At 39.0% G+C, this 23051-nt stretch overlaps 1 protein-coding gene across 1 annotated transcript in view; it reads left to right on the top strand.

The window, feature by feature from the left end:
• The window catches only part of PAPPA (pappalysin 1), a 1503354-nt gene that overhangs the window by 664541 nt on the left and 815762 nt on the right, over positions 1-23051 (top strand). Inside the window, exon 9 of the mRNA XM_053695762.1 lies at positions 17221-17312. Coding sequence (XP_053551737.1) covers positions 17221-17312 — 92 coding nt within the window. The remainder of the gene's footprint in view (positions 1-17220; positions 17313-23051) is intronic.

The following is a 23051-nucleotide window of genomic DNA, read 5'->3' as shown; positions in this document are numbered from 1 at the left end:
TAAATAAACCTAACACCTAACGCATGCGCAATGTCTATCTACCTGTCAACCGCGATCTGCTAAATAAAACCTAACACCTAACGCATGCACAATGTCTATCTCCCTGTCAACCGCGATCCCCCGCCGCAATCCCTAATAAAGTATTTAACCCCTAAACCGCCGCCATCTACATAAACTAACCCCCTACTGTGAGCCCCTAAAACCGCCACCATCTACCTGATCTATCCCCTAATGTGAACCCCTTACACTGCCGCCATCTACCTTATCTATCCCCTAATCTGACCCCTTACACCGCCGCCACCTATATAAAAATTATTAACCCCATAATCTAATCCCCTATACCGCCGCCAGCTATATTAATATTATTAACCCCTAATCTAATCCCCCTAAAATAATTATCTCTATTACCAGCCCTTAAAAGAGCCTTTTTCGGGGCTTTGCCCCAAAGTAAACAGCTATTTTGCCCTATAACCTGCCCTCCCTACACCGCCGCCACCTATATTAATAGTATTAACCCCTAATGTAAGCCCCTTACACCGCCGCCATCTATATTAAAATTATTAACCCCTAATTTAATCTACCTACCCCGCCGCCAGCTATATTATCTATATTAACCCTAATTATATTAGGGTTAATATAGTTACTATAGTATTTATATTAACTATATTAACTCTATCTAACCCTAACACCCCTAACTAAATTCTTATTAAATAAATAAAATTCATATTATAAACTAAAATATTCCTATTTAAATCTAAATACTTACCTATAAAATAAACCCTAAGATAGCTAAAATATAATTAATAATTACATTGTAGCTATGTTAGGGTTTATATTTATTTTACAGGTAAATTGTTAATTATTTTAACTAGGTATAATAGCTATTAAATAGTTATTAACTATTTAATAGCTACCTAGTTAAAATAATTACCCAATTACCTGTAAAATAAATCCTAACCTAAGTTACAAATACACCTACACTATCAATAAATTAAATAAACTACAAATATCTATCTAAAAATACAATTAAATAAACTAAACTAAATTACAAAAAACAAACAAACACTAAATTACAAAAAATAAAAAAAAGATTACAAGATTTTTAAGCTAATTACACCTATTCTAAGCCCCCTAATAAAATAAGAAAGCCCCCCAAAATAAAAAAATTTCCCTACCCTATTCTAAATTAAAAAAAAGTCCAAAGCTCTTTTACCTTACCAGCCCTTAAAAGGGCCTTTTGCGGGGCATGCCCCAAAGAAAACTGCTCTTTTGCCTGAAAAAAAAAAACACAATACCACCCCCCAACATTACAACCCACCACCCACATACCCCTAATCTAACCCAAACCCCCCTTAAATAAACCTAACACTACCCCCTGAAGATCTCCCTACCTTATCTTCACCACGCCGGGCCGAACTCCTCATCCGATCCGGGCGATGTCTATCCAAGCGGCAAAGAAGAATTCTTCATCCCGGCGATGTCTTTATCCAAGCGGCAGCAAAGTATTCTTCAATCCGGCAGCATCTTCCATCAAGCGACATCTTCAATCTTCTTTCTTCGCTCCACCAACGCGGAGCATCCATCCCGGCCGACGACTGAACGAAGAATGAGGTACCTTTAAATGACGTCATCCAAGATATAGTTAATATAGCTGGCGGCGGTGTAGGGGGATTAGATTAGGGGTTAATACGTTTATTATAGGTGGCCGCGGTGTAGGGGGATGTAGATTGTAGGCAAAAGAGCAGTTTACATTGTGACAAAGCCCCACCAAAAGCCCTTTTAAGGACTGGTAAAAGAGCTGAATTCTTTGGGGCATGCCCCGCAAAAAGCCCTTTTAAGGGCTGGCAAAAGAGCTGTTACTTTGGGGCAATGCCACGCAAAAAGCCCTTTTCAGGGCTATTTGTAGGGTTAGACTTAGGTTTAGTGGTAGGGATAGTTTAGTATTTTAGGGGTTAAATAATTTAATATAGATGGTGGCGGGGTAGGGGGATTAAATTAGGGGTTAATAATTTTAAAATAGATGGCGGCGGGGTAGAGGCTCACTTTAGGGGGTAGGTAAGGTAGATGTCAGCGGGGTAGGGGCTCACTTTAGGGGGTTATATATTTAATATAGCTGGTGGCGGGGTCCGGGAGCGGCGGTTTAGGGGTTAATACATATTTTAATGTTAGGATAGTGAGGGGGGATAGCGGATAGAGGGTTAGACGTGTCGGGCTATGTTAGGGAGGCGTGTTAGACGTGTCGGGCTATGTTTGGGAGGTGTGTTAGACAGTACGGGTGATTTCATACTTTATTCAGGTTTTTTAGGCGCCGGCAGTTTCTAACGTGCCGTAAGTCACTGGCGACGCCAGAAATTTGTACTTGCGCAGATTTCTGGACATCGCTGGTTTATCCGACTTACGGCACGTTAGCAACTGACGGCGCCGTATATTGGATAGTTCGAGATGCGAGCTGAAACTGCGGGCGATGCGGGTTCCCTCGCTTGCGCCGCAAACTATGCCGTATATCGGATCGCGCCCCTGAATTTTTTATATTGTTTTGGAAGAGTCCTAACTTTAATGATGGTGACTATGGGGACTATTTTGTCTTTCTGTTTAGCAAGGTTACTTCATGTCCACAATAGACTTACATGACACTTATTTTCTATTTTTTCAGACCACTATTGTTTGCTGAGATTCTTTTTTCTAGATAAGCATTACCAATTTATCCCCTGTCCTTTTGGGCTAGCGGCAGCTCACAGATTCTTTTCAAATATTTTTGGTGCCCTTCTATCTGTATTCAGAGAGCAGGGTATTGCAGTGTTTCTTTGTTTGGATGATATTTGGTATTAGCTTTAATCTTTTCATTTAGCAGAATCTCTCTTGAAACATCTAGTGTGGTTTCTTTTAGACATGGTTGTAGGATCAATTCACAATAGTGTTTTTGATTCCTTAGACAAGGGTCACCTTTTTTCGGTTTCCAGATAGATTTTAGTATCTATGGTTCTTTCTCTGATAGACTTGAGACAAATGAAGTTAATTTTAGTTTGTCTAAAACCTTCAGTCTCTATTATTTCCTTCAATGGTTATGTGCATGATAGGTTTTAGGTCTCATGACTGTAGCATCATGTGCAATCCTCTTTGCTCATTTTCGTTTGAGGGCTCTATAGCTTTGCATGTTGCACCATAGGTGCAGGGATTAGTTTCAGATACCACAACTGATATACTTAAATTCCAACACTCTTTTCTCTCTAATTTGGTGGTTGGACTATCACCTTATTGTTCAGGGGGCCTCATTTGTTCATCCTACCTGTTCTGTATTCTCAACAGATGCACGTTTTTCAGGTGGCGGAGCTGTCTGAGAGTCTCTGACAGCACTAGGGGTTTGGAAACCTCAAGAGGTGAGGTTACTAATTTATATTTTAGAACTCCATGTTATTTTCAGGGCTCTTCAGGTGCGGTCTCTATTGAAGAGACAGTTTTTTACATTGGTTTGTAAACAGACAATATAGCAACAGTTGCATATGTCAATCATTAAGGAGGGACTCACAGTCCTTCATTTATGGAGGACGTATCTTGGATACTTTCTTGGATGGAATCCAACTCTTGTCTAATTTCTGCTATTCATATCCCAGGTGTAGACAATTGGGAAGGGGATTATCTTGGCCTTCAGACTTTATATCTGGGGGAGTGCTTTCCATCCAGATGTGTTTATTTCATCTTGTCCTCTAGCAATAGATCTGATGGTCTCTCATCTAAATGAAAAGCCTTTCATATATTTTTCTAGGTCCAAGGATCCTCAGGCAGAGTTGGGGGATGCTCTAGCATTTCCTTGGTTTTTACCAACCTGTATACTTTTTTCTGCTTCCGTTCCCCCCCCCCCCCCCCCAAAGGTGATCTCCAAGATCATAATGGAACAATTTTATGTGTTTCTGATAGCACCAGCTTGGCCTCTCAGGTTTCAATATGCGGACCTTGTCAGAATGTCCAGTTGCCAGCCTTGGCTACTTCCCTTAAGGCCAGACCTTCTTTTTCAGGGGCCGTTTTTTCCATCGGGATCTCAAATCTCTTAATTTGAAGGCATGAAAATTGTACGCTTAAGTGCTTAGTCATAGAGGTTTCTCTGACTCAGTTTTTAGTATTATGATACAGGCTCGTAAGTCTGTTTCAAGGGGAATTTATTTTCAGGTTTAGAAAATCTATATTTCATGATGTTCATATCATGGTTATTCTTGGCATTCTTTTAGAATTCCTAGGATTTTATACTTTCTTTAGGATGGTTTGGTAAAGGTTTTGTCTACAATATATGATGGATAATGTTTCTCGCTAAAGCGTTCTTTAAGTATCACGTTTTGGACCTAGCAGACTATGAGGTCCAAAGCGTGATACTTAAAGAACGCTTTAGCGATAAACATTATAATGGCTATAAAAGAGCCACACAGGACAAAAGAGAAGATTACTTTAATAGGATCAATAAAGTGCGATCCAATTTGATGGAAAATTTTACTCCTTTTATTACTGAATATAACTGTCATCATAAACTAATACGACAAATTATTAATAAACATTGGGGCATCCTAAAAAGGACCCCATTTTGGGGAATTTATTAGGAAGTAAACCTAGAATAGTTTATAAAAAAGTGCCTAGTTTAAAGACTATGCTGGCTCCTAGTAAGTTTGTGAAACATAAGATCGCTAATAACCACAAGTGAGTAGGAGCTTTACCGATAAGGGGCGCGATCCGATAAAGATCATAGTTTGCGGCGCAAGCGAGGGAACCCCCGTCACCCGCAGTTTCAGCTCGCAACTCGAGCTATCCTATATACAGCACCGTCAAAGGCTAAAGTGCCGTAAGTCTGACAAACCAGCGATGTCCAGAAATATGCGTAAGTACAAATTTCTGGAGTCGCCAGTGACTTACGGCACTTTAGAAACTTCCGGCGCAGTTATAAAATCACCCATAATGTCTAACACGCCTCCCAAACATAGCCCGACACGTTTAACTCTCTATCCGCTATCCCCCCTCACTATCCTAACAGTAGAAAATGTATTAACCCCTAAACCGTCGCTCCCGGACCCCGCCGCCAGCTATATTAAATCTATAACCCCCTAATGTGAGCCCCTACCCCGCCGCCATCTACCTTACCTACCCCCTAAAGTGAGCCCCTACCCCGCCGCCATCTACCTTACCTACCCCCTAAACTGAGCCCCTTACACCGCTGCCATCTATTTTAAAAATATTAACCCCTAATTTAATCCCCCTACACTGCCGCCAGCTATATTAACTATATTAACCCTAATTATATTAGGGTTAATTTAGTTAATATAGTTATATTATATATATTAACTATATTAACCCTAATTATATTAGGGTTAATATAGTTAATATCGTTATTATATTATATATTTATATATATATATATATATATATATATATATATATATATATTTTAAGTATAATAACCCTATCTAACTCTAACATCCCTAACTAAATTCTTATTAAAATAGATCTAATTAATATTAATATTATTAATTAAAATATTCCTATTTAAATCTAAATACTTACCTATAAAATAAACCCTAAGATAGCTACAATGTAATTAATAATTACATTGTAGCTATTTTAGGGTTTATATTTATTTTACAGGTAACTTGGCATTTATTTTAACTAGGTACAATAGCTATTAAATAGTTAATAACTATTTAATAGCTACCTAGTTAAAATAATTACCAATTTATCTGTAAAATAAATCCTAACCTAAGTTACAAATACACCTACACTATCAATAAATTAAATAAACTACAAATATCTAAACTAAAATTCAATAAAATAGACTAAACTAAATTACAAAAAAACAAACAATAAATTACAAAAAATAAAAAAAATATTACAAGCTTTTTAAGCTAATTACACCTATTCTAAGCCCCCTAATAAAATAGTAAAGCCCCCCAAAATAAAAAAAAAAACCCCACCCTATTCTAAATTAAAAAACATTTCTTTTACCTTACCAGCCCTTAAAAGGGCCTATTGCGGGGAATGCCCCAAAGAAAACAGCTCTTTTGCCTGTAAAAAAAAAACACACAATATCACCCCCCAACATTACAACCCACCACCCACATACCCCTATTCTAAACCCACCCAAACCCCCCTTAAAAAAAACAAACACTACCCCTCTGAAGATCTCCCTACCTTGTCTTCACCCAGCCGGGCAGAACTCTTCATCCGATCCGGGCGATGTCCAATCAAGCGGCAGAGAAGTCTTCTTCCATCCGGGCGATGTCTTCAATCAAGCGGCAGTGAAGTCTTCTTCCATCCGGCGATGTCTTCAATGAAGCGGCAATGAAGTCTTCTTCCATCCGGCGATGTCTTCAATCAAGCGGCAGTGAAGTCTTCTTCCATCCGGCGATGTCTTCAATCAAGCGGCAGTGAAGTCTTCTTCCATCCGGCGATGTCTTCAAGCAAAGCGGCATCTTCAATCTTCTTTCTTCGCTCCTCCGCCACGGAGCATCCATCCTGCACGAAGACTGAACTAGGAATGAGGTACCTTTAAATGACATCATCCAAGATGGCGTCCGTCGAATTCCGATTGGCTGATAGGATTCTATCAGCCTATCGGAATTAAGGTAGAAAAATCTGATTGACTGATTGAATCAGCCAATCAGATTCAAGTTCAATCCGATTGGCTGATTGGTTCAGCCAATTGGATTGAACTTGAATCTGTTTGGCTGATGCCGCTTTGCTTGAAGACATCGCTGGATGGAAGAAGACTTCACTGCCGCTTGATTGAAGACATCGCCGGATGGAAGAAGACTTCGCTGCCGCTTGATTGAAGACATCGCCCGGATGGAAGAAGACTTCTCTGCCGCTTGATTGGACATCGCCCGGATCGGATGAAGAATTCTGCCCAGCTAGGTGAAGACAAGGTAGGGAGATCTTCAGGGGGGAAGTGTTAGGTTTTTTTAAGGGGGGTTTGGGTGGGTTTAGAATAGGGGTATGTGGGTGGTGGGTTGTAATGTTAGGGGGTGGTATTGTGTTGCTTTTTTTTACAGGCAAAAGAGCTGTTTTCTTTGGGACATGCCCCGCAAAAGGCCCTTTTAAGAGCTGGTAAGTTAAAAGAACTGTGAACTTTTTAAATTTAGAATAGGGTAGGGAATTTTTTTTATTTTGGGGGGCTTTATTATTTTATTAGGGGGCTTAGAATAGGTGTAATTAGCTTAAAAATCTTGTAATTTTTTTTATTTTTTGTAATTTAGTGTTTTGTTTTTTTTGTAATTTAGTTTAGTTTATTTTATTGAATTTTAGTTTAGATATTTGTAGTTTATTTAATTTATTGATAGTGTAGGTGTATTTGTAACTTAGGTTAGGATTTATTTTACAGGTAAATTGGTAATTATTTTAACTAGGTAGCTATTAAATAGTTATTAACTATTTAATAGCTATTGTACCTAGTTAAAATAAATACCAAGTTACCTGTAAAATAAATATAAACCCTAAAATAGCTACAATGTAATTATTAATTACATTGTAGCTATCTTAGGGTTTATTTTATAGGTAAGTTTTTAGATTTAAATAGGAATATTTTAATTAATAATATTAATATTAATTAGATCTATTTTAATAAGAATTTAGTTAGGGATGTTAGAGTTAGATAGAGTTATTATACTTAATATATATATAATATAATAACGATATTAACTATATTAACCCTAATATAATTAGGGTTAATATAGTTAATATATATAATATAATAACTATATTAACTATATTAACCCTAATATAATTAGGGTTAATATAGTTAATATAGCTGGCGGCGGTGTAGGGGGATTAAATTAGGGGTTAATATTTATAAAATAGATGGCGGCGGTGTAAGGGGCTCACTTTAGGGGGTAGGTAAGGTAGATGGCGGCGGGGTAGGAGCTCACTTTAGGGGGTAGGTAAAGTAGATGGTGGCGGGGTAGGAGCTCACTTTAGGGGGTAGGTAAGGTAGATGGCGGCGGGGTAGGGGCTCACTTTAGGGGGTAGGTAAGGTAGCTGGCGACGGTGTAGGGGGATCACATTAGGGGGTTATACTTTTATTGTAGGTGGAGGCGGGGTCCGGGAGCGGCGGTTTAGGGGTTAAACACTTTATTAGGGATTGCGGCGGGGGATCGCGGTTGACAGGTAGATAGACATTGCGCATGCGTTAGGTGTTAGGTTTTATTTAGCAGGTAGTTTAGGGAGTTACGGGGCTCCAATAGACAGCGTAAGGCTTACTACGACTGCATTTTGTGGCGAGGTGAAAATGGAGTAAGATTTCTCCATTTTCTCCACGTAAGTCCTTACGCTGTATATTGGATACCAAACTGCGCTGGTTTGGTATACCTGCCTATGGCCCAAAAAACTATGGGCGGAGGCAGAAATATGCGAGCGTAACTTCTAGGTTACGCCGTATATGTGATACCAAACCAGCGCAAATTTCGGCGTCGCCGGCTTTTGGGGGCGACGCTGCATATCGGATAGGGCCCAGATCTTTTAGATGTGGGGCTAAAAGATGTAAACTCTGTGCTAAGATAACACACAAGCAAAAGACATTTAAATCAAACATAACGGGGAAACAATTTTCCATCATTGGGCATATATCTTGTGCCTCCCGTTACGTAGTATATCTGATGTCGTGTGTATGTGGGGTTCAGTATGTGGGCAAGACCTGTAGGAGACTTAGTATCAGATGGTCAGAACATATAAGAAATATGAAAAATAACTACAAGAATCATAGTGTACCCAGACATTGTAACCATCTACATAGTGGCCAAATAGACTGTTTTACTATCAGTCCTATTGAACTTATCCCTATATCCCATTTGTACAATAGATTGTCCAGACTTAGGCAGAGGGAGACCTACTGGATACACACTTTGAAGAGTCTCCATCCCAATGGTCTTAATCTCAATATAGATCTGGCAGCTTTTTAAGATGGTAGTGGTGTCCAGTGGGTCTCCCTGTGAATTCCTGCAATATATCTAGGTGTATCTGTAATATTTAATATATATACATCCATTTAATTATGTGTTATTTTTATGTAGTTTTTACTATAGATACACACCTAGATTTTCTATTCGATCCACCAATGCCATTTATGGGTAGTCCCTGATGAGGACATATGATATTTCTGGGCATTTCTGCATATATGATGTCTGTTTATGTGTTCCACTTTGGCACACGTGATCGATGTCTGGTACATATTTGCCCTCAACAGATGGCAAATTGGCCAAATGCCCCGATTTGGGTTTTTTGATAATGATTATGTTTTGTAATTGTTGTATATATTATCAATTAGGAACTGGTTAGGGCACTCTGATATCATGTTATACTGATGTACATTTTATAGTCAATATTGTGATTCATACATTATTATTTTATGATTTATCTATTCAAATAATATATGATTTCTCTTGTAAGGTGTATCCAGTCCACAGATTCATCCATTACTTGTGGGATATTCTCCTTCCCAACAGGAAGCTGCAAGAGGAACACCCACAGCAGAGCTGTCTATATAGCTCCTCCCCTAACTGCCACCTCCCAGTCATTCTCTTGCAGCTCTCGACAAGGGAAGCAGCTAGAGAGATGTGGTGCATTAATCTAGTTTATCTTCAATCAAAAGTTTGTTATTTTCAAATGGTACCGGAGTTGTACTATTTTAGCCTCAGGCAGAAAGTTGAAGAAGAGTCTGCCTGTGGTCTTTGATTATCTTAGCAGGTTGTAACTAAGATCCATTGCTGTTCTCACACATAACTGAAGAGATGGGTAACTTCAGCTGGGGGAATAGCGTGCAGGATCTCCTGCTCTGAGGTATGTGCAGTTTTAAATTTTTCTAGAGAAATGATAAGCTAGAAAATGCTGACAATACCGGATTTATTTAAGATAAGCCTGATTACAGTGATTTAATAACGACTGGTATCATGCTTATTGTAAATGGTAATATTTTTATTATTTACTTACATTACTGAATAGATATAACGTTTGCTTGAGGTGTATAAACGTTTATTTCATATTGGTGATAAAACTTTATTCTGGGGCCCAGTTTTTCCACATGGCTGACTAGATTTTGCCTAGGGATAGTTTTTTAAGGCCCTCTCACTGTGAGTACAGGTTGGGAGGGGCCTATTTTCCATTAGTTTTTGCAGTTTGAGACATCCAGCTTCCCTGAAGGAGTCCCCTGAACATATAGGACCTCTCTAAGGGGTTTTTGTGCCTTCCAAAGTCGTATGGGCAGGTAGGGCCACAGTAGAGCTGTGGCAGTTTTTTGTGACTGTTTAAAAACAGATTGGACAATAGTAACGACAGATGCCAGCCTTCTGGGCTGGGGTGCAGTCTGGAACTCCCTGAAGGCTCAGGGCTTGTGGAATCAGGAGGAGACACTCCTTCCGATAAACATTCTGGAACTAAGAGCGATATTCAATGCTCTTCAGGCTTGGCCTCATCTATCTGCAGTCAGGTTCATCAGATTTCAGTCGGACAACATCACAACTGTAGCTTACATCAACCATCAAGGGGGAACAAGGAGTTCCCTAGCAATGTTGGAGGTTTCAAAAATAATTCTATGGGCAGAGGTTCACTCTTGCCATCTATCAGCTATCCATATCCCAGGAGTAGAGAATAGGGAGGCGGATTTTCTAAGTCGACAGACTTTTCATCCGGGGGAGTGGGAACTCCATCCGGAGGTGTTTGCACAGTTGATTCAACTTTGGGGCAAACCAGAACTGGATCTCATGGCGTCTCGTCAGAACGCCAAGCTTCCTTGTTACGGGTTCAGGTCCAGGGATCCCAAGGCAGCGCTGATAGATGCTCTAGCAGCGCCTTGGTCTTTCAACCTGGCTTATGTGTTTCCACCGTTTCCTCTGCTCCCTCGTCTGATTGCCAAGATCAAGCAGGAGAGAGCCTCAGTGATTTTGATAGCTCCTGCGTGGCCACGCAGGACTTGGTACGCAGATATGGTGGACATGTCATCCTTTCCACCTTGGACTCTGCCGCTGAGGCAGGACCTTCTACTTCAAGGTCCCTTCAAACATCCAAATCTAATTTCTCTGCGTCTGACTGCTTGGAGATTGAACGCTTGATTTTGTCAAAACGTGGTTTTTCCGACTCGGTCATTGATACCTTAATTCAGGCTCGAAAGCCTGTCACCAGGAAAATCTATCATAAGATATGGTGTAAATATCTTCATTGGTGTGAATCCAAGGGTTACTCATAGAGTAAAGTCAGGATTCCCAGGATATTGTCTTTTATCCAAGAAGGATTGGAGAAGGGATTGTCAGCTATTTCCTTAAAGGGATAGGTTTCTGCTCTGTCTATTCTTTTGCACAAGCGTCTGGCGGATGTTCCAGACGTTCAGGCGTTTTGTCAGGCTTTAGTTAGAATCAAGCCTGTGTTTAAACCTGTTGCTCCGCCATGGAGTTTAAATTTAGCAAACCTGGGTTTCTTCCTAAGGTGGTATCCAATAAGAATATCAATCAAGAGATTGTTGTTCCGTCACTGTGTCCTAATCTATTACACAATCTTGACGTGGTTCGTGCTTTAAAGTTTTATTTACAAGCTACTAAAGATTTTCGTCAAACATCTGCATTGTTTGTTGTCTACTCTGGACAGAGGAAAGGCCAAAAGGCTTCAGCAACTTCTCTTTCTTTTTGGTTAAGAAAGAGAAGCTTATGAGACTGCTGGCCAGCAGCCTCCTGTAAGAATTACAGCTCATTCCACTAGAGCGGTGGCTTCCACATGGGCCTTTAAAAATGAGGCTTCTGTTGAACAGATTTGTAAGGCGGCGACTTGGTCTTCGCTTCATACTTTTTCTAAATTCTATGAATTTGATACTTTTGCTTCTTCGGAGGCTATTTTTGGGAGAAAGGTCTTACAGGCAGTGGTGCCTTCCGTTTAAGCGCCTGCCTTGTCCCTTCCTTCATCCGTGTCCTATAGCTTTGGTATTGGTATCCCACAAGTAATGGATGAATCCGTGGACTGGATACACCTTACAAGAGAAAACAAAATTTATGCTTACCTGATAAATTTATTTCTCTTGTGGTGTATCCAGTCCACGGCCCGCCCTGTCATTTTAAGGCTGGTGTTTTTTAATTTTTAAACTACAGTCACCACTGCACCCTATAGTTTCTCCTTTCTCTTGCTTGTCTTCGGTCGAATGACTGGGAGGTGGCAGTTAGGGGAGGAGCTATATAGACAGCTCTGCTGTGGGTGTTCCTCTTGCAGCTTCCTGTTGGGAAGGAGAATATCCCACAAGTAATGGATGAATCCGTGGACTGGATACACCACAAGAGAAATAAATTTATCAGGTAAGCATAAATTTTGTTTTTATGAATATATATATTTCATTGTATATTTTTATATATAACTATTGATTTTATATTTATTAATTGTTTTATTTATTTATTTTAATTTAATTGATATTGCCATTAGAAGTGGGCCACTATAGAGTCATAATATATGTTTATATGTTCGGGCTCCGTTGTGAATCATATGTATGTCAATGAAATGGTTAACATTTGTTTAGACAGACAGGTGTTTACTCTAAGACCGCCCACAGACAGGTGAGCGTAGGGTATATAGTGAGAGCAAATTCATTGTAATATACAGCCTGATGAAACAGACTTCCAGTTGAGAAACGTGTTGCTGTTGTTTTTTATACCAATAAAACACTTATTTCATATACCCTCGCTTGCTTTGTGATTCCTGATCACATCCGCCAAAATATCCACTTGGATATCCAGTTGGATCCAAACTCTTGTCTCCGGTATTTGCACACTGAATCATCTAAGACTGCACCGCTGGTGTATCGGAGCAATTCACTTACCGATTGGAGGATTTCTAGTGACGTGTTTGGCCCCTGTGTGTCTGTTGGGCGACCCTGAATAGTCCCAATATTTTACTACAGGCACTGTGTTTGTGCCGCTCTGTTTGTGAGTATACCTTACTACTGGGGGGAGGAATCTGTTTCTACCTGTGATCGTCCTGACGATACTGTTTTATGGTTGGTGCCTCTCCTTCTCTTCCTTTACTAAGATTTATTGTGCAGTTTATTTAAGGATTTTCTAGTTTAAAAAAAAAAAAAAAAGTCTGTTTAAAATTTAAAGGGACAGTAACATTTTTTTGTTTCATTAAAATTCTGATTTGAACTTAGAATGTTTTATTGATTACATTTTTTTTCCTTTGGAATAAGATGGACCCAGAGGCCCTGCAAGCTGTTGCTTGTTCTCTATGTTTAAATACTAAATCTGAGCCTCCTATCCTTTTTTGTTCCTCTTGTATTGAGAGAACATTACATTACAAGGATAGACTTTTTGATTCTGAGCCTTCATTGTCTAGGGTGGATGGTTTCTCCTCATACGTCCCAATCTTCTGCAGTGCCCTGTGTTTCGTCTCAGGTTGTTTTTTTTTTGCAGGATATGGCTACCCATATATCCTCAGCAGTATCTGAGGCTTTGTCTGCTTTTTTTATGTTACACGGTAAGCGCAAGAGGAAGTATAAGGTTTCTGATTCTTTTGCAATTGTGTCTAGTGTTTCTTCTCATAAGTCTGAGGAGGAAGATACTTCAGTAGCATCTGAGGGTGAGATCTCGGATTCTGATAGTGTAAATCCTTCTTCTGAACCTGAGGTTGTTCCCTTTAGGTTTAAGCTGGAGCACCTCCGTTTGTTACTCAAGGAGGTTTTGGCTACCTTGGATGACTCTGAGGCTTCAGTCATGGTTATTCCTAAGAAATCTAGTAAACTTAAGTTTTTTGATGTCCCTTCCTCGGTAGAAGTTTTTCCTATACCAGATCGTGTTTCAGATATTATTGCACAAGAATGGGAGAAGCCTGGGATTCCTTTTTCCCCTTCTCCAATTTTTAGGAAGATGTTTCCTATTGCTGATTCTATTAAGGAATATTGGCAAGGTGGAGGGAGCAGTTTCCACTCTGACCAAGAGGACCACTATTCCTATTGAGGACAGCTGTTCCTTTAAAGATCCTATGGATAAGAAGTTGGAAGATTTGCTTAAAAAGATTTATGTTCACCAGGGGTATCAATGGCAACCGGCTGCATGTATTGCTACAGTTACTAGGGCAGCAGCATATTGGTTTGATGCATTGTCTGATTCTATTCAGAATGATACTCCTCTTGGAGAAATTCAAGATAGGATCAAGACTTTGAAGTTGGCTAATGCGTTCTTACGTTGTGTTCAGAATCTTTTCGACATGGGAGTGCTAGTTCCTGTTCCGGTTCAGGAACAGGGTCTGAGTTTTTATTCCAATCTCTTCGTTGTTCCCAAAAAGGAGGGAACTTTCAGACCTATTTTAGATCTCAAGAATGTAAACAAGTTTCTCAGGGTTCCATCTTTCAAGATTGAAACTATTGGTTCCATTCTTCCTTTGGTTCAGAAAGATCTGTTCATTACCACAGTGGATCTAAAGGATGCATATCTGCATATTCCCATTCACAGGGATCATCACAGGTTCCTAAGATTTGCATCTCTAGACATTTTCAGTTTGTAGCTCTTCCTTTTAGTATGGCAACAGCTCCCAGAATTTTTTCAAAGGTCCTGGGAGCATTGTTGGTGGTGCTACGATTGAAGGGTGTTGCAGTGGCTCCTTATCTGGACGATATTCTAGTTCAGGCTCAATCTTTTCAACTAGCAAATTCCCACACAGAGTTGTTGTTGTCTTTTCTGTGCTCCCACGGTTGGAAGGTGAGTTTTGGAAAATGTTCCTTAATTTAGGGTACAAGAGTGGCATTTTTGGGGACCTTTATAGATTCTCTAGAGTTTAAAAATTTTCTGATAGAAGCAAGAAAGTCAAAGATTTTCAATACGTGTCTTGCTCTTCAGTCCCTTCCACGGCCGTCAGTGGCTCAGTGCATGGAGGGTATTGGTCTGATGGTTTCAGTTGTGGACATCATTCCGTTTGCTCGGTTCCATCTCAGACCTCTGCAGTTATGCTTGCTGAGGCAGTGGAACGGGATTATGCAGATCTATCTCCAAAGATTGTTCTAGATCAGATGTCCAGATATTCTCTTTCATGGTGGTTGTTTCAGGATCTTCTCTCTCAGGGAACTTGTTTCGCAGACCTGTCTGGGTGATTGTAACCACTGATGCCAGTTTGCTGGGCTGGGGTGCTGTCTGGGGTTCATTAAGGGCTCAGGGTCTATGGACTCAGGAGGAGTCGGTTCTTCCAATAAATGTTTTGGAACTGAGAGCAATTTTCATTACTCTTCTAGCCTGACCTCAGCTAGCTTCAACCCAGTTTATCAGGTCAAATGATCCTCAGGCTGTTCTGATAGATGCTCTGACAGTTCCTTGGACTTTCAGTCTGGCATATGTGTTCCCTCCATTTGCTCTTCTTCCTCGGGTCATTGCTCAGGTCAAACAAGAGAGGGCATCAGTGATTCTTATTGCTCCGGCGTAGCCTCGCAGGATCTGTTTTTGCAGATCTGGTGGATATGTCTTCCCTTCCACCTTGGGTCTTCCATTAAGGAAGGACCTGCTTCTGCAGGGTCCCTTCCTTCGTCCAAATCTCGTTTCTCTTAAGCTGACTGCTTGGAGATTGAACGCTTGATTCTTTCTAAGCATATTTTTTCTGAGTCAGTCATTGAGACTATGATTCAGGCTCGTAAACCTGCGACTAGTAAGATTTATTATAAGATTTGGCGTAAATATTTGTATTGGTGTGAATCCAAAGGCTACTCGTGGAGTAGAGTTAGGATTCCTAGGATTTTGTCTTTTCTCCAGGAGAGTTTGGAGAAAGGTTTATCTGCTAGTACCCTGAAGGGTCAAATTCCTGCTTTATCTATTTTATTGCACAAGCGCTTGGCGAATGTGACAGATGTTCATTCTTTTTGTCAGGCCTTGGTTAGAATTCGACCTGTGTTTAATTCTACTACTCCACCTTGGAGTCTTAATTTGGTTCTTAGAGTCCTTCAACAGGCTCCGTTTGAACCTATGCATTCTTTGGATATTAAGATGTTATCTTGGAAGGTTTTGTTCCTGGTGGCTATTTCTTTGGCTCGAAGAGTTTCGGATCTTTCAGCCTTACAGTATGAATCACCTTTTATTATTTTTCACTCTGATAAGGTAGTTCTGCTTACTGCCTTGGGTTTTCTTCCCAAGGTTGTTTAACCTGGATGTGGTTAGTGCATTGAAATATTATTTTCAGGCGACTAAGGCTTTTTGCCAGTCGTCTTCTTCATTTGTTGTCTTTTCTGGGAAGCGTAAGGGTAAGAAAGCTACGGCTACTTCTCTTTCTTGTTGGTTGAGGACTATTATTCTCTTGGCATATGAGACTGCTGGTCAGCAGCCTCCTGAGAGAATCACAGCTCATTCCACGAGGGCTGTTTCATGTTCTTGGGCTTTCAAAAATTGAGCTTCTGTAGATCAGCTTTGCAAAGCTGCGACTTGGTCATCTTTGCATACTTTTTCTAAATTTTACAAATTTGATACTTTTGCTACAGCAGAGACTTCTTTTGGGAGAAAGTTTCTTCAAGCAGTGGTGCCTTCTGTTTAGGTTAACTGTCTTGTCCCTCCCTTATCATCCGTGTCCTCTAGCTTGGGTATTGGTTCCCAACAGTAATTGAGATGATCCGTGGACCCACAGCGTTATTAGAAAGAAAACATAATTTATTCTTACCTGATAAATTTATTTATTTCTTGACACAGTGAGTCCACGGCCCGCCCTGATTTTCAGACAGTTTGCTTTTCTATAAACTTCAGGCACCTCTGCACCTTAGATTACTTCCTTTCTCCTTTCCCTTTGGTCAAATGACTGGGGATGGATTGTGGGTAGGGGGAGTGGTTTTTAACAGCTTTTGCTGTGGTGCTCTTTGCCTCCTCCTGCTGGTCAGTAGTGATATTCCCAACGTTAATTAAGATGATCCGTGAACTCACTGTGTCAAGAAATAAATAAATGTATCAGGTAAGAAGAAATTATGTTTTTCTTATAAACAGTCATATTGTCCACAAACATTTTCCTCTTTTACAAGCCAAGTAAGAAATAGTCCTCGATTGTATGCAATCACACACAGAAGGAGATCACAAAAACAAAATATCACTAGCTAAATGCTTAGCTCAAGTAATACACTCTTGTGATAGTTTCTTTGTAATTAATTTAGTATTATTGTATGAATAATAATCTCATGCCAAATTAAGTATGAAAGTTCATATACGCTACTGAGATGTAAACCCTTTTTTGGACAGCAATTGGACTGCTTACAAATGTATCTTCCTGTAGGGACTTAGAGGAAGAATGTGATGATGGAAACAAGTTGAGCAGAGATGGTTGCTCCTTCTCCTGTCAACTGGAAGTCTTTTTTCGTTGTCTTGGTAAGTACATATAGTCTCATCTACTTATAATATTTAAATGTGTACATCCAGCAAAATATAACATACATGAGACTTGCCTGTGCCACACTTCCTGAGGTCCTAGCACTTATAACATGAACAAGCAAAGTCTGTTCAAGGTATCACAGAGATGTGTGAACAAAAAGGTACATTATAGACAGGGTGCTGTTTTATAATAACATCATTATAGCCAATTAACTGAATGAAATATCTACACCCCTATGGTTAATGCATTTGTCATACCCAATCTCAGGAATTCAATTGCTCTGCCTATAGGCTAGATTATGAGTGGCATGCTAACTTGTGCACAAGCGATAACGGATATATTGCGGCTTTTTGTGCTCATTGGAAATATACATATTACGCTTGCACGCAGTTGAATTTAATGTGTGTCAGTTTAGCGGGACTTCAGAGCTCTGGTTAAAGGGACATGAAACCCAAACATTTTCTTTCACAAAACAGATAGAGAATACAATTTTAAACAACTTTCTAATTTACTTCTATTATATAATCTGTTTCATTCTCTTGTTATCATTTTTTGAAGGAGTAGTAATACACTAATGGTTTATAACTGCACACATGGGTGAGCCAATCACAATCAATTTATATATATATATATATATATATTTATATATATATATATATATGCAGCCACCTATCAACAGCTAGAACCTAGGTTCTCTGCTGCCCCTGAGCTTGCGTAGATAAACCTTTCAGCAAAGGATAACATCATCTGAATCATGAAATAAAAATTTTGGGTTTCATGTCCTTTTAACTGTTACGCTCGACTTAAATGTTGCACAAAAAGCTTAAAAAAAAATCCAAAATTATAATACAAAATAAATTGCATAAAAAATGTTTTAAGGGCTAAAATATATGAGGGCTCGGGTGAATTAAAAAAAGGCATGCAAAGAGCTTTAACATTAGAGATACATACACATTTCTAAATATATATATACTGTTTGTGTGTGTATATATATATACTGTTTGTGTGTATATATATATATATATATATAGAGAGAGAGAGAGAGAGAGAGAGAGAGAGAGAGAGATGTATTTATATGTGTATATAGTTTTTAAAGATGAAAACATAAAAACACACATATATATATACAGTGCATTGGAGCCATTTGTAGTGAAGCAGTAGAAAACATGAAAAAGCATATGTATGCAATATTAATATTTAATGGAGTGTTTAACTGTGTATATACTGTTACATATTTCACATTTCAATGTTCTTTACATAGGGACATATAATCTATGTATGTTTAAATAGATATTCCTATGTGTGTAAATATAATATATATATATATATTGGGTTAGCACAAGTATGGGTGCTAATTTTTTTCCACTTTTCGCACTTCATTTAAGTCTATGGGGCTATATGTTAACACATTTGCAATATTTAAAGTTTGTCTTTTTTTGTGTGTGTTGGGTTATTTTTTGGTTTGCAAACATTTTACTTTCAACTTGTAATACGAGTGCAAACCGGCGGGCGCAAAAAAAGCCTCCGTCTATGGAAGTTAACGCTCAAACAGAAGCCCTATATTGGTCTAGATTTTAAGTGGAGTGCAAACATATTAGGGCTGTTGAGCACTAAGTGCGTTCACGTTAAATCAATAGTGGTAACATGAATTTTGGAAAGCATAGCGGAGCTAACTCCCTTTCCCCATAGACTTTTATGGGGCGCGCTACAAAAGCCTCTTCTGGTTTTCACTTGTGCTAATGCTGAAGATGCTTTAAAGGGACATGAAACCCAAAACTTTTCTTTCATGATTCAGACAGAGTTTGTCATTTTAAACAACTTTCTAATTTACTTGTATATATGAAATTTTATTTGTTCTTTTTTTTATCTTTTGTTGGAAAGCATCTCAGGAGCGTGCTTGTGTCTGGAGCACTATCAACAAAACATTTCAGCTTTCTTTGGTGACTTGGTACCATCCATCTTCTTGATCACATTACAGAGGTTTTCAATAGGGTTCAGGTCTGGAGATTGGACTGGCCATGGCAGGGTCTTGATCTGATGGTCCTCTATCCGCACCTTCATTGACGTGGCTGTTTGGCATGGAGCAAAAAACAATCCTCAAAGTTGGAGAACATTGTCAAAGCAGAAGGAAGCAATTTTTTTCCAGGATAACCTTGTACGTGGCTTAATTCATGTGTCCATCACAAAGATAAATCTGCCAGATTCCAGCCTTGCTGAAGCACCCACATATCACCACTAATCTTCCACCAAATTTCACAGAGGGTGTGAGATACTGTGGTTTGTAGGCCTCTCTAGGTCTCCGTCTAATCATTAGATGTACAGGTGTTGGGCAATGCAGAAAATTGGACTCATCAGAGAAGATGACCTGGAATGGGGTAGATTTCTCTTTGTGAAGGACGCATGAATCAAGCCATGTACAAGGTTATCATGGAAGAAAACTTGCTCCCTTATTCTATGACAATGTTGCCCAATTCTGAGGATTGTTTTCTTTTCCAGCAGGAGAATGATCCATACCACACAGCCAGATCAATCAAACTGTAGATGAAGGACCACCAGATCAAGACCTTGTCTTAGTGAGCCCAATCTCCAGATCTAAACCCCATTGAAAACATGTGGAATGTGATCAAGAGCAAGATGGATGGTCACAAGACATCAAACAAAGCCAAGCTTTTTAAATTTGTATGCTAGGAGTGGCATAAAGTCTTCCAACAGCAATGGGAAAGATTGGTGAAGAGCATGAAATATGTGATTGAAAATCAGGGTTATTCTACCAAATGTTGATTTTTGATCTCTTGCTAAGATAACATTAGTATTGTGTGTGCACTATTTGAGGTATAAAAACAGTGCATCTTTTTTGTTATGTTGACCAGTTATCAATTTCTTCAATATATGCTTTATATGACAATTTGTTTTTATTTATAATTTGGGGAAAATGTTGTCAGTAGTTTATAGAATAAAACAAAAATGCTAATTTTATTCAAACATATGTCTATAAATAGTAAAACCTAATAATTGAGATTTTCTTCAGAGCTGTGTGTGTGTTTGTGTATATGTGTATATACTGTATATATATATATATATATATATATATATATAAAACACACACACATGTAAACTCATATATACTGTACATACATATATACATATACACTTTAATTTCATAAGAAGGTGAGAGTCCACGATCCATTAGCATGGAATTTAACTCCTAGCCACTAGATTCCCAAAAGTTTCCTTCCTTCCCACCTCACTGGTATGCAAGCCTTATCTTTACCTACAAAGAGGAAAGTGAAGAATTGAGGTGTTCTAGATTCTTTGTTGATAAGGGACATTAGACTGATTTGAGGCCTATTTTCCCCTTCAAAGAGCTGCTACTGAGTGACAGAGGGGAGATGGGAGTATGAGGCACTGACACAGTTACTTCTAGTAAGAAGTTAGTCACAAGCCTGCCAGAAGTGTCTAGGGGACTGGTCCCTTAGCCCCCTGTTTTTGGGTTGTCAATATACTCCTCACTTAAATCCTCTGCTCATCACTGTATGGGCTATCTACTGAAAACAGGTTTTCTGTGGCTGATAAGCACAGTAAAATGGGTGTTTGCCATATCATTAGAACACACATAGCCATAGGCTATTGGTGGGTTCATTCAGCATGTTACATCATAGCCATGAGACTTAAAACATTATAGATAATGTTTTTTCCTTTCAACACGCAAGGAACTAAAGGTCATCTTCCTCTTTTCACAAACAGGATTCTCCCCAGAACCTGGAAGTTCGAACCCTCATTTGGTAACAAGGTTAAACATTCCAAAAAGCCTTACTCCTCTACTAAGTCTGCATGAAGGTTTGGCCCCGTTCAGAAGGTCTGGTCGCAATCTGTACTATACAGTGTCTCAAGGGCACAGAATGAGTTTCAGATCAAGACCTCCCAGAGGAAGGTTTCTTCTGTCATGCGCCAAAGAACCCTGTCAAAGCTCAGCCTTTTTTTGTTGTGTTCAGGATCTGAAACTCATGGGGAGTCATAGTTCCAGTTCAGTTTTCAGAACAAGGTAAAAGATTTTACTCCAATATTTTCATTTTCCCAAAAAGGAGGAATTCTAAACAAGTTACCCAGGATTCCTACTTTCCAAATGGAAACAAATACAAATATTCTTAATTTTTGTTCAACAGGGACAATACATTTCCACAATACACTTGAAGGATGCTTACTTTCATATTCCTATCCACAAACACCATCACTTTTTTCTAAGATTTTCCTTCAGGACAAAACATTTTCAGTTTGTAGCTCTCCCATTTGATCTTGCTACTGCTCCCAGAATTTTTACAAAAGTACTGGTAACTATTTTGGCTGTAATAAGAGCTCTGGGTATTTCAGTGTCACCATACCTGGACCATATCTTTGTACAGGGCTCCATCTTTACTTTAGCAGTATTTCAATACTAACATGCTTTTCTTGTTTCTTTGCAGTCATGGCTGGAGAATTAATATTCAAACAAGTTCTCTATCTCCTCAACCAAAGTCTCTTTTCTGGGAGTCATTATAGACTTCGTAACAATGAATCTTTCCTTGACAGATCAAAGAAGATACGTTACAGTCAGCCTGTGTGAATCTCCTGTTTATTTCCAATCCTACAACATCCTTATCTATGCAAGTTTCCGGTCTGATGATTGCGGCATCAGGTGCAATCCCATTTGCCCAATTTAAAATGAGAACTCTTCTATACTGCATGCTTCATCAGAGGTGCAAGGACAACACTCAGCTTTCGCAAAGGATCCTTTGGGATCCCTCAAGGAATTGTCTTTCATGGTGGATAGAGAATCAATTAATTCTTCAGGAGGTTTCCTTTGTCTGTCCAATTTGGACAATAGTTATGACAGACCCAAGTCTGGAAGAGCACAAGGAGTTTGATCTCCTCAAGGCAAGGTTACCAATAAATATTCAAAAACGCTGTGTAATCTTTAGGGTCCTTTCGAGCTGATCTCTCGTGAAAGAAAAGACTTCCTAAGTTTTCAGTCTCAGAATGTCATTGCGGTGGCGTAAATCCGTCATCAGGGGGAAATCGAAGTTGCCTCACAAGGAAGGAAGTTTCTCATATTCTGTCTTGGGCAGATTACGACCTTTGTGCAATATATTCATTTCATATTCAATCAGATTGTAGGATAGTGGGGTCTTCCAGAGTTAGATCTGATGGCTTCTCAATTGAGCAACAAACTTTCATGAAACATTGGCTCAATCCAGGGGGTCTTCATGCAGAGTTTGTAGATACTCTAAACAGCTCCTGGTCATTTCATCTAGCTTAAATATTTTCTCCAACAGTTCTGCTACAAAGGGTAATTTTCTGTGATGTGAAAACAATTACTTTATTGGCATTCTTTTCAAGTTCCCTGAATCTTTTAATTTTTGCAAGTGGGCTTAGATATATATCTGCAATCCCTTTAAAATTTAACAGATTTTAAGCTATATTTTTTTTTTTACCATAGAAAAATTCCAAAAACTTCCTTATTCCAAAACTTCCTTACATTCAGCATTTTGTTCAAGCTGTAGTTATGATTAACTAATTAAGCCAATTTCTCCCCCCATGAACCCATGCATTCTTGTCAGTATATTTATGAAAATCTTAGTAGTGCTATCCAAATAATATATCAGCTTATGGCAGGGTTATGACACAATACAAACAATAATTTTCCGTAAAATAGAAACCCTTAATCAACATGCATCTACTAGAAACAATACAATTATTTA

This window comes from Bombina bombina, chromosome 12 (assembly GCF_027579735.1).
Source record: "Bombina bombina isolate aBomBom1 chromosome 12, aBomBom1.pri, whole genome shotgun sequence".
In the NCBI taxonomy this organism is placed as follows: Eukaryota; Metazoa; Chordata; class Amphibia; order Anura; family Bombinatoridae; genus Bombina; species Bombina bombina.
Note: the sequence above shows the minus strand (reverse complement) of the source record. Positions and strands in the feature narration are given on the sequence as shown.